General features: G+C 47.0%; 2 protein-coding genes and 1 non-coding gene across 3 annotated transcripts; 1 reads left to right on the forward strand and 2 right to left on the reverse strand.

Annotated features, from left to right (window-relative positions):
- Positions 1 to 2920: 2920 nt before the first annotated feature.
- On the forward strand, positions 2921 to 10901 carry LOC135815280 (uncharacterized). The gene is made up of 6 exons (XM_065328556.1): positions 2921 to 3758; positions 4551 to 4722; positions 5438 to 5508; positions 6068 to 6268; positions 8500 to 8661; positions 10424 to 10901. Exons 1-6 carry the CDS (start codon positions 3542 to 3544, stop codon positions 10513 to 10515), a joined length of 915 nt encoding a protein of 304 aa, XP_065184628.1. The 5' UTR covers positions 2921 to 3541; the 3' UTR covers positions 10516 to 10901.
- On the reverse strand, positions 7632 to 7713 carry Trnas-uga (transfer RNA serine (anticodon UGA)). Its single transcript has one exon. It is a non-coding gene; the product is annotated as a tRNA-Ser (tRNA).
- On the reverse strand, positions 10765 to 12585 carry LOC135815282 (TIP41-like protein). Its single transcript, XM_065328557.1, has one exon. It carries the CDS (start codon positions 12441 to 12443, stop codon positions 11655 to 11657), a length of 789 nt encoding a protein of 262 aa, XP_065184629.1. The 5' UTR covers positions 12444 to 12585; the 3' UTR covers positions 10765 to 11654.
- Between the last annotated feature and the right edge of the window lie 90 nt (positions 12586 to 12675).

Below are 12675 nucleotides of genomic sequence, written 5' to 3' on the forward strand. Positions count from 1 at the left end.
TTGCTTGGGTAATCATGGCAACTGCTCACACAGCAGGCTGGGAACTGCAGTACCTCTCTGTCATGGAATCACATCCACTAAACCGAAGTACATGTACACTGCATGCACCGTGGCCGAAGACTCGTGCTTCGCTGCAAGCTCATGCACACAGCAGGCAGGACTTGCACGGCTCAGTGAGGACAGTTCTATTTTTTAGCAGGCCACATGCGCCCGTCCGTGACAATGTGGCAGCAGCAGGAAGGACTCCAGGTTATTTGAAGCAGCAGATGCATCATGCGGGCACCTGTGTCTTCCAGGACCATAAGTATGGCACTGGCGTAGTGACTTAGTCCCCATGGGCATGAGCAGCTCGTGCACTGGAGATTCATGACGCAGCCAAAAGTGCTACTGTACAACAGGAGACTTGATGGGGAGTGCTGGTTAATCAGTGTTCAGCAGCTGAAACTCAATTGTTACCCTGCAAAATTATGATGGGCAGAACTTTGCACCAGTTCTGTGTTTGTCACCCGTTGCGACACTTCCCCTCTCCGTATTGGAGCACTGGCAGTAGAGTGTGGAAATGTGTTCGTAAAACACTTCATGTTCAGTATCCTACACAGTTGGCAATCTTTTTTTAGTGAACATCTTGACCAGCAATCAGCCTGTTATACTCCAGCTTTCCAAAGGTTTCAGATTCAGCCATTCAGATACATAGCGCGCTAAGCTCATGCATAACGCTCAAGATAGGACGATGCACTTTGGCTCCTGGTCGCAAATGGAAATCTTGGCCAACCACGGGAAAATGGTATTCGATTCCTCATCGGTTGAGGAAAGCAGTCAGTGATAGCGATAAAAGCGTTGCAGACCGGACCAGGTAAATCACTTCCAGCACAATCAATCGTGTGCACACCCTGGACGACTGCCAACAACCCGTAATTCAATTCCGTTCCGAACGAATATCATGCCACGCCCAGTGGCTATACGCATAGTCGCGGTCGCGGTCGTGGGGAACAACTTACATGTACTTTCCTCGATCTGCCGCTGTGGCGCAAGTTCACAGTTATGGCAATAGCGATTGCGATACACCGTCATCTATACAGTCATGATCATTGTGTAGTCATGTGATATCACCAGTCATGTGATATCACCAGTCATGTGATATCACCATGTCTCTAAAGCTGTCTCAATCAACCATACTCCCCCTACCATAGTACAGTGCTGCTGAATGAGTCACCTAGGTCCTTGTGCACCCCCCCCCCCCCCACCCCCCCTCCAGCCTGCAAGTACTGGGTTGTGCACTGTCGCAAGTCTACCGACGCTCGTTTTTTGTGAGCCCAGATTTCATTGGGTCACGAGACTCGTAGTGATGACGGGTACTGTAAAACATGCAGTTTTAGGTGCATTAAAATTTCGGTGCCAGGGACCTGCCAGGTTTCAGGTGTAATGTAGAATTAGGTGACCAGCGTTCCCATCACATACAGTGCATATTCTAGTGCCTTTTAGGTGTAAGTTTTTAAAAATTTAGGTGCCTGTTTTCTCTACCGAAATCACCGAAATTAAAGTTACACCGAAAATAACATGTTCAAGTTACAGTATGTCTCTCGGCACTGTGACTGACTGCAGCTTAAGAGAACACCTCCAAATGACACACCACCTGCCTACATGACTGTGTCTCACGCACTCAGAAATTGCCCAGTTGGGATCTTTTCACCAATACATGTACTGAGGTTATGCGATTACATCATCAGTTGAGAACTTGAGATGCCTTGGCAAAGTTACTGCACAGCGATGCACTTGCGACTCGCAATTATGTCATGATACACAGAGTCCATCATAAGCCGTTCTGCAGACTCACACTGTATTCTTAGCGCCCATAAGCCGGCCAGTCTGCTACAGTCCATTCAGAAAAGGTTGAGCGCTGGCTCTGGAGAGCTCCCGTGTTTGGTAATTTTGTGGTACACTGTGCAGTGCCGCGCGATTCGAAACTTGAAAAAGGGTCCAAAAAGGCACCTCAACTGGGGTTCGAACCGCAAATGTACTGTTATGCAAGTGGAGTGAACGGCCTGGATTTTCATGGTTTTTAGTTTTTACCCAATTTAGTGCTTTTGGGGCAAAACCTGGCCGAAATCCTATTCTTGTTATGGCTTGCTTTTTGGAGAAATAGACATCAAAAACACAATTGGAAGAGCATTCCATGGGGGATTGCCTAAAAAAGGAGACGAAAACTCAAAAGTTGACCCGTTTCGATGGCCAAAAGCTAGGATATCAACCTTTTCTGAATGGACTGTAGTTCATCACCATGATATCGTTTGCATAACCTCTATACTCATCATACAGGATAGCCCCATCTGCGGCGGTGTGATCCGTTGTTTCAAGTCGTTTGCCACTGGCTCTATGCCATATTATGGCATAATGTCCTTGAGCCTGACACTACAATAATTCTAGTTAGGCCAAAATTATTATAAGTAAGTTCACACACTCACCGGCAAATCCCAAGCACAGTACAGAGGTATCATGTCACTGAGTCTGTGCCAACAACCACACCGTCTTGGCAGCTCGCAGCTGCTCACCACGCGTACATCACTGTACATGGGCCCAGCTTCCGCGTCCTCCGGCTCCATGCTGGGTCGCGCTAAAATGACTTTTTCTTGAAGCACACACGCACACAAGGCTGCAGTGCTGGTATTTCCGCGCGTGTGCTGTCCAATGCGAAGGTCATCCGATGGCCCAACTATCTGCATATTGCCTCTGGTCAGCAAAGCTTGGTTGAATACCACTACCGATACGTCAGAGCATCGGAGAAAGATCAATCGGGAATGTCGTCCTGACGCGCTGGTCAGGAAGTTTGGAAACAGCGGGAGTTTTGCAACGACGTGAGAGGAAATACCTGGCATGGTAATACTCCGTACAGGCCTTCATCCAGCTCGATCCGAACACTTGCCACTAGAGTTTCGTGAGAGTGATCTTGTATCTCCGCCGGCGCTCTCCTCGAATGCACCGGCTGCAGAGTATTGCTGGAGGGTATTCACGGACATGGTGCGGACTTGCCCTAGCTATTGCTTGCAGCATGACTGTAACAGTTGTCCGGGGGTTTTCTCAGTGCAGCGGAGCGTTTGTCTGAGCCACCATAATCGAAACGTAGCGCGTAGGGCATGTTCGACTAGAGACTTACGCCAGACAACCGGTCGACTATGAAAACAGAGCACGCACTGACAGTTGTCAGAAGAGCTCCGCGGTCGTGGGGAACAACTAATTACTTACTTACTTTCCTCGATCTGTTTCTGCGACGCAAGTTTACAATTATGTCAATAGCAATCGATTGCGATACACCACGTATTACAGGCATGATCAAGTGATTAGGCGGCCCAGGCTTGACACCGAGTAGACTCAGATCAGAGTTCGTACTACCTGCTTGCTCTGCCGCAACATAAGCATTGGGGAAAGATCCGAACTGCGGAAACAAAGCAGTTCAGCAGAGAAGCTGGCGGAACAACAGTAATCATCATTGGTAGCCGAGGCCAGTGCCGAAGGTCCGACAGTCGACAGGGTCGCTGCGGAGGCGATGGCAGTGCATTCTGGTCCAGTGAGGAGCCAAGATGCCCGCCCGCACAGCCAGTGCTACCATCGGATGTTGTCGGGCAGCAGCAGCGGCACCACTGAATCAGTGGCCTTGACCACGTCTGGAGTGGCCGCTTTGAGTTTGAACACGGGCAGTGCCAGGAGGAGGCACCCCAGATCTTCACACAGCAGTGCGAACTCTCTCCTACCAGCAACATCGGGTAAGTAACTCGGAAGAAGAGGTCTGACTGTGGTGGGTTCCTTACTTAGGACCTTAGTATACACAGCACTCAGCAGTCATGCAGATCTACACAGATCTACACAGATCTACACAGATCTACACAGATCTACACAGATCTACACAGATCTACACAGATCTACACAGATCATCATGGTAACTAAGGCTAAGCTAACACTCAGTGTCTTACCATGCTTACTTACCGGTAGTAACCAGGGAGTCGTATAAAAAAACTCTGATACTTCAGTAGTAACTAAGTAACAGTGGCAATGCTCAGTATGTGGGGAAGTTTGCCTGGGAAGTGTGCATGATGATTGTACTTGTAAGTTGTAGTGATTGCCAAGATGTGGAATACAGTCAACTTCGCTAATAACGACTGCGGATATAACGACAATTCGCGAATAACGACAGAATGTCCATGCCCAGAGCAAAGTCCCATCCAACTGTAATACAGTCATAATGATGAGACTTCGGGTATAACGACACTTCGCGAATAAGGACACTTTTTTGATGCCCCGCCCAGTGTCGTTACAAGCGAAGTTGACTATGTAGTGCAAGACAATGTACATGTAGATGCAGGAGAGTGGCGATTATCCCCACCCACTGATCTAGTATCATGCACCCAGCTAGGCCAATTCAATGGAATGCAAATTGGTTTTGAGCTGCTAACTTTGCACTTAGGGTTGGATTTTAGTTCACCAAGTGTAACCATGGTAACATGGTAACTGCAGAACATAAACATAACATCTCCACACGTATTTTCGTGTCCCCTCAGGCAGAAGCCCGTGTAAAACAGTTTCAACTGCCGGCCATGGTTGTTCATCACCTGCTGCAGTATCGTCCTGTTCAGGCCGGTCGCTAGCAGTTGCCGAAGGCTGCGGCGTAGCAATGCAGGGAGAAGGCTGTGTGCTTGTCCACTGCAGCAGTCTCAGTGAAGGTCTGGCAATGTAAGTACTGTACACGTACCGGCGGTGACCGTTTACAGTGGCACGGTTTCTGAGTGTTGGATTCCGGGAATGAATTTCTTGATAGGTCCGAGGAGCAGGGGAAATTATACGACATGATGGAGTGGGGCCACCGTTCGTTTACATGTTCATAGTTGGTTGACTACACGCTACTCTCATGCCGGTACGGTGTCTAGCAGAAGGGGGTGAGCACCACACAGTGATCGCCGGCGTGCGGCCATGCAGTGGTAATGGTGCATGTCTCCAGCTGTGTGAGTGCTGCTGGCAATAATGAACTGAACAAATAAATTCCATCTCGGACCATAAGCCAGGAGGATCTCACTGGCCTTGCACAGTGGATGCCCCGGTACAACTTGGCTTCACATGTAGCGTTAGAATAGCAACTGTATTCAGTTATCTATTCAGTGCATTGCCAGGCCATGATTATGTCCACATATTTTGCTCTGATGGCCATTGCTGGTTACTGGTTAAACTTGTTTTACAGTATTGTCAGGAGTATAAGCCGCACCCCCATTTTTTGCCACAAAATACCATATTTATCACCGATAATTTGATTATCGGAGTATAAGCCGAAACCCCTTTTTTCCGGGGTGAATTTTGAGTGTTCAAAGTGCAGCTTATATTATACTCCGGAAAATACGGTAAATCAAATACATGTACTGTATCTGCGTTTCGTTTGGGCTTTGCTTGTCTCCAGTGCACGTGGCGGAGAGGCAATGCTGGAGCAGGCGAAGGAATCACTTGGCCACTCCGGCGATAAACAAGCAGGTATGCCTGGCATGACGCAGAATGCTGGTCATCATGCTGATACATGGTTGCAGTCTTCAAATAGAAGAAATTAATTACTAGCATCCGTTGGAAGCTGATAGTCTTAGATTCAAGTATAATAAATATATTATATTTATTACAATTGGGAGTGAAAGTATGCATGTAAAACACGAGTACTCTGATCTTTTTCCTATCGTGTATTCGAGTACAGACTAGTATACGAGTATTGCCTGTACTCAGTTACTGAGAGTAATTGATAGGTGCATGAAATCTGGGAGTTGTATAGACCTATACAGTATACAGTATACAGTCTATACAGTAAGTTGAAGTATACAACTCTCTGGTGAAAATCCATGATCGTTTCAGCCCTAGCTATAAAGCATTTTATTGTCAAGGAGCAGTGTATCCTTTTCCATTCGTTTGACCTTAGAAGGCATAGATATACAGTACCTCGATGTCAAAGTGCAGCTTTTCATGTCCCGGAGGTATTTTTTTACTGAAGTTTCCTTCACGGTATGACAACTGTTGGCTGAATGTTGTTTCCATTGTGCTCTTTCAGAATATGAAAGCATGGCCGTAGGATGTGAGGTGGCTGTGCAGGGCCGAGATATCCTCCACTGTGATAGCGTCGAGCCAGGTGATGACCACAGTCGTGGCAGTGAACACAGTGAAAGTGGAAAGAAGCCAACCGATGGACATGTCAACCATGACACAAAGGAGTCAATGCTAGGTGGCCGACTCAATCACTACCGGGACCTTGGTGAGAACCACCTGCTAGCATTTCATTTCGTTATGTACTTTGAACGGTTGTTGCACATGATTCCAAAGGAATGCCACCATGCCGCCAGGTTGGATGCCAGTCAGTTGCCACGATGCATGCCAAGGCAGTGTGCAGCATTTCACTTTTATGTGTTCAGTTGCTGACCTTAGGCCTCGGTCACACTATGGCAAAAATGCTGCGTCAGCGTCAGAATCATGAGCTTTTCCATGGCAACTGACGCAACCTCGGGAAGTTTGAGCGTCAGACGCTGTTGCGTCTGACGTGGGGAAATCGGCTGCGTTGCCGCTGATGGGAGTGACGCTTGGCGGAAAAACAGTGTCTTTCAAGTAAAATTAGTTTCAAGACAGTTGCTTGAGTTGAGCAGTCATTCGACATTCGTCTCTTCAAGGTTTGTTTTGTTCCCTCTTTTTTTTCGAGATGAGTCCGTGGACCTACGAGGCCGAGGCTGCTCTGCTCCGAACCTGGCGGAAGAGCGAGGCGTTTTCTGAGAAGAAAATGATGTCGAGAAAGGACCAGTTGTTCGAGTGGGTCATCGGCCAACTGGAGCCTGTTGATTTGTGAGTGTTGTGTTGTCGTCAAGAGCCCCAAAAAGGACAACCAGTATGACGAAGTCAGGAGAAACACAGCTGCGATGCGGACTTTTCTTGCCTGATCCATGACACTACAACTGAAAATGGCTTCAAATTCGGAAAGAAACAACAACGGTCGTGCACGCGTGGACCTTTCGTCTTCTTGTTATCAAAAATCAATGAAAAATTTGAAAACTTTGTCCGACAATTTTTGTGTATAATAAGCAAAAGGCCGGTTTCCGTGGGAATCCGTGTCGTCATTGAGTTTCCCTGGTGATTTTGTGACGTCGACAAATGTGTCAGGCCGCGGCAGTCATGAGCTGCAAACAAAACAAAACACTGTGTGACCGGTCGACCCCGCGTCTGCGTCAAGTGCTGCGGCTTGACGCTGCGTCCAGCTTCAAACTTGCCGTAGTGTGACCGAAGCCTAACGTGCAGAGGGAAGTGTGTTTACGGGGAATTTTTCATTCTGGGTTAGTTTACCTTGGTACGTACTCGTATACGAACGGCCGCATTTGTTATCTCATGTTGTCCTGGTGCGTTCAGCAAGGTCGGTATAGGGCAAGTCGGAATTCATCCTGGGATGAAAATGTGCATGATGCAGAATGGCCTTGTGATCAATCAGCTGGGTTGCATTCAATACAAACTCCATAAACAGATTGAGCCCAAAATGAAAGATGTTGACACAGAATAGCCATGACAGAATATTATCATCTCATCTTGGGCTGGGTTAAAAAGTTTGCTAAAAAGCATAAAAAATGACAAAACAAGAACGCTGCGAGCAGGGTTCGAACCTGCGCGGGGAGACCCCATTGGATTTCAAGTCCAACGCCTTAACCACTCGGCCATCACAGCAAGGACAAAATGAGTTACGTGACGAAAGTAAATAAAATAGTACGCGCTGCATGTCTCCTTCCGCTTCTGTCCTATGAGTGTATGAGTTCGGATATATCCAGCCCCCTCCAAGCAGCCAGGTTGCCTGTAAGTAGGTGGGCATCTTGGAGTTCCTGCCGCATCAGAGTTGCACCGAGCTGGCTGAGGTTGTTGATTAGCGTCACAACCAGGGAGTAGTAAAAGTACTTTTAAAAGTTTTTTTAAAGTATTTTTTATTTATATTTTAAAAGCACCATTATCTTTATTTGGGATTTTACTATACTCCCTGCTGCCTGGTCACAACCAGGGAGTCGTAAAATACCGGTATTTTACGACTCCCTGGTCACAACAATGTTATGCAGGATAGGGGCAGGGGTCAAGCCGGGGCTAAAATGCCTTGTAAGCAAGTGGCATGATGTTACTGTGCCATGATCATGAATACACTTGGAGCGAATTGCAACATACCTGGCCCGGGTTGTCTAGCCTGATGTACAGTACATAACCGTGTCCTGTGCCGGCCATCCATCCAGATATAGGCCGGTATTTTCCAGACACTCGGCTAATAACACAGACATACTTGCACCTATACACTGCATGTACATGTACATGATTATGCGATGATTGTATTCAAGACATGTACGCTATAAACAACATAATCTCCAGAGTGACATTTTCTTTGGTTCGTGAGAGCTGTCACTGCTGCCGACCTGAATGAATGAAGCTATTTATTGCAGTGTATTGTGTATTTCCTATTTACTGCGGTTTCAGTCAAGGGAAAGAACGGAGACTTCTACTTTGCTGTTGGGTGCAAGGAAGCCTACTGTGGACCTTGGCTGAAAGTCATCAAAGTGAAAGAGCCAATTGTGTCCAGCCAGAAACGCCCTCGCCAGCGGCCTTCCACTCAGGCACGCTCCTGCAGCGTCAGTTTCGGTGAGAAAGCTGCAAGGACGCGCAGTGCATACGTGTCCGGTGTGCATGTGTGTGTGCGCGGGGGGGGGGGGGGGGGGGGTAGGCTATTCCAGGGTGTGCTGCAAAGAATGTGTCCTGGAATGCATGTGGTGTCCTGGGTGACTTTTGTCCAGCTAACTGTTGGAAATACTCATTCCAGACATGCACCTCTAAAGATCTCCGGGTATGCTCCAAAGCTTAGAAATACATGATATCTGGGGAGTATCTGCAAAGATGTCCTCACCTCAGTTTTACCAGTATGGAACCTGCTGCACTGGAAGCTTTTATGTATAGACCTTTTAATATGCACGTTGTACAGATGTACGAAGTTCTGTACTAGGACCGTAGGCAAGAGTGCATAAACAAGAGTATGCAACTGTGGTTATGGGTCAGTGCGCGGCGCGCTGCCTTCATTACGTAACTTGCCTTCATCATGCTCTGAAAGCATGCATTCAAACTCTCAATTTCTCGCACGAGCCCATCCGTTTTTGCTCAATTCGTTCCAGTACCTACACAATCTCTGAATTCTGGCGCGTGAACTCCAGTTCCGTACGAAAGTTCATTTCAAACTGGAGGGAAAGTGCGGTGTTTGATTTTCCGCAGTGCGTGGACTCCAGCTGAATGATGTAATGAAGGCAGTGCGCTGCGCATCTGGCCCATAGAAAAGAGATCACAGTTGCATACTCTTGTTTATGGACTCTTGCCGTAGGTGTGTACAGACCCGGTTGGGTGTTCATTGTGTGCTATGCATGCACATTTGACCAATTTAGCCTCATAATTATAATGGCAAACAATCACTTTTCCAGCTTCTTCACTTTGGTTAGAACTAATGACTAGCTAGATGTTTGCCAGAAAAAAGGATTCGTATGAAATGCCTTCAGGGCCCATTTCTTAGTGGAAATAGCAGTAAACACAATAGGGTCCTGCACATTCAACACCCAACCGGGCCTACGGGATTCTATGGGATATCGTGCATCTATACAATGTGCATAAGGCTTATTAAAAATATGGGTGATGACCAGAGTAGATAAAGGGGGTGGATAACTGGATATACATGCACTACGACATACGAGTACTCGAAGTACTTTGAAGTAATAGTGCCCCGCAAGAAATAGCATGCTATAATTATTACAACGGAGGCCGGAGGCGACAAACCATTTTGTTCTAGAACAAAGTCAAGTTCTCATGCATCCACGCAATCAACGCATCCAGTCCAGAAGACACTCATATCAGATTATATCAAACGTTTTTGCTCCCTTCTCATCAGGACTATACAGGGAATGGCTAAAATGGAAAAAAATGACTACAACTTGTAGCGTAAATTCGTCGAGGTGTGAACAATGCCACATAATGATTATGTGTTCACTATGGCGTTGGCGTTGTTATAATTATTTTATTTCTCCTTCTAAAACTTGATAAATTTCTACCTTGTTACGAGTGTTGTATCTCAGCACATTTACGCTATAAGTTGTAGTCATTTTATAATTATTGTACAATATTTGAACTAGCACTTTGGATCCAAACCAACACTTCTTGTTCTACAGTCCTCGTTTATTTGGGATTCAAAGATTTCCATGATTCTTTGCTGCACTACAGCCCAACATTCATTGTACAAATGTCACGAACCCCATAAGTGTATCCGACAAAGATGTGCGGTGAGAATATCGGAGCCACTTAGTCGGACTTTTCCCGTTAAGACCTAGTCCTACTGGTGTCTTGTTTTTCTCCCACTTGTTTTCCTCAGATCACACGACCAAGTCTAACGGAGTCGTCCGTGACAAGGCCGTGGCCTATGGAGGAACCAGGATTACCCGGGCACGTTTCCACTGGGAGTAGCCTGCTAGCCAGCTCTGCTCACGCTCCCTACAGATCATGGATGGAAAATATTTTTTTCTCGAATTCACCTCAAGTCTCACATAAATAAATAAAATCTCACAGTTCGCGTGAGAGTCGGTGAGACCGACTTTCCCGCAGCCGCCTTCAAGGTCCAAATCACATCCTTCAAGCCCAATTGTATTCTTATTTTATTCTCCACTTTCGCCCATTCCCACTACATAAACTCCCAGCTAAGAAAGGGAAGTACAATTCTGTAGCGGTACTAGCAATTCTTTCCAAATGATTAATCTGATCAATTTCTGAAAGAGAAAACAAGTCTAAACTATGCCATGTACATTTACAAGATTGGGCAGCATTGTCTCACGAGAAGTTGCCAAAGCAGATCATCCATATTCTTGACTGAGCTGGCTTGCCTGCTGCGATGCGTTTGCCTGTGATGGGTATCATCAGGATACACATTGCTAAGAATGCTCAGCAGAATTATAAACAAAGGTTCATCCCTAATAAAGGGGGGGGGGGGGGGGGAAGCGAAGATGGAACTTTCTGAAACCTTTTGTAGCAATCAACTTTCATTTCAGAAACGTACTTTTGTAATTTTAAAAAGAAGAGCATTAGAACACCATTGCCCTCTCTCTCTCTCCCCGTCCCTTACCAGTGATGTAAGGCAATGCTGAACAAGTCTAGAGCTGATGATGGTGAATTGATGTTATAGGAAAAGTAAATGTGCATGGCTGCACAATGCTGTGCCTGAAGCACGGAGGCCATCGAAAGCCGATGCACTGTAGCGTTGGCTGGTCGGTGCTGCGTCTGGCAGAGTAGCAGCCACAGGGGTAGTCTTACTATTGCTGGTACAGGCAGGAGCAGTCGCCCAGTCCTTACTGCTGTGCCGGGCCATACAAATACATGGGTGTGAGGTACTGTCCAAGCATAGACAAGCCATTCGGAACAGGCTAGAGGCAGAGCCGACCTGCTTGAAACTCAGCACCGGCACAGAGAATACACACGGCTGGATATCTGGCTACTGCTTATTCCATGCACCCAACGCTTGATTTACACAAATCTCACAGTGACCCCGTTCTCAAGTTTTTACCACAGATAGGATGCTTCCCATGAATCACAGACGTAAGTAGCCGCTCCCACTAAGATGCAGATGGGAATTGAAGGCGCTCACATACCAGCTCGACCTCCTTCATTTTGCCTGACAGGAAATCGGGGTCCCGGAGTTCATGCGCCTCCAGTCCCGGTAGTTCACTGATTTTCTTTTCCTTCACCAGGTATTCCCGGATGGCATAGTCCGTTCCCGCACCATGGTATAATCGAGTGTCGTGAAGACGCACAATACTGCCGTCGACTCGCAAGAAAAAGCGCTGCAGTACGAAGAAACCGCTGGGCATACAGCGCACTTTAACCTCCAGTTGCGCGCCGCCATTGTCACCTAGCTCATCTTCGAACAGAAGTATCTCATCGAAGAAGAGGATTTTCTCCCGTTCACGAAGCTTGTCCAAGTTTATTCTTTCTTCTGTTGTTGAGACCGTGACGTCACCCACTAGGCTTCCTCTGTATGGTGTGCTGTAAGTCCAGTCGTATGGGTTGGAACACTTATCAACGCCTGTGACACCCTGGCGTTCCTTCTGCCACTGATCAGCCACTGGAACATGCATCCATTCTTTCTTATCGTCTACCAGCTTCAGAGCATCCAGAGCTCTGAACTCCAAAGCAAATCCCGCCTGGTGCGCAATCCTCAGGCAGTTCTCCCCAAACACCATCTCAGGCAAAGGGTAGTTCAATTTGGCAAAGCAGCATTCTGCACATTTGTCACCTTCGTGCGTGGAGTTCTCCTGCAATGGACAACTGGACTTCAAAATAGGTCCCTGTGTGGTGCTGACATTCCATGGGCCAAGCTCACACTTTTTCTGTTGACTGTCCATTACTTCGGTGCTAACCTGCCTCCCCGAACGCCCAAGGAGACAGCTTCTAGTAAATTGAAGTAAGTATTAGTTCACCGGCGGGATAGTGGTCCGTATGGAGGATCTAGAAGAGTATGGAATGAAAGAAAGCGGAAAGCTTTTTTTAAAGGTCGAAGAATCACCATGCATAAACAGAATTTTGTTGAAATCAAAAGGAAAAAAAGTGCCAAAAACCCTTCCCGCGCGGAACGCG

Source organism: Sycon ciliatum, chromosome 4, assembly GCF_964019385.1.
Source record: "Sycon ciliatum chromosome 4, ocSycCili1.1, whole genome shotgun sequence".
Taxonomy (NCBI): Eukaryota; Metazoa; Porifera; class Calcarea; order Leucosolenida; family Sycettidae; genus Sycon; species Sycon ciliatum.

Coding starts and splice junctions, on each gene's coding strand:
- LOC135815280 (XM_065328556.1), top strand. CDS start 3,542: ATGGCAGTGCATTCTGGTCCAGTGAGGAGCCAAGATGCCCGCCCGCAC. Junction 6,269..8,499: donor CAATCACTACCGGGACCTTG/GTGAGAACCACC, acceptor CTGCGGTTTCAG/TCAAGGGAAAGAACGGAGAC. Junction 8,662..10,423: donor CTCCTGCAGCGTCAGTTTCG/GTGAGAAAGCTG, acceptor TGTTTTCCTCAG/ATCACACGACCAAGTCTAAC.
- LOC135815282 (XM_065328557.1), bottom strand. CDS start 12,443: ATGGACAGTCAACAGAAAAAGTGTGAGCTTGGCCCATGGAATGTCAGC.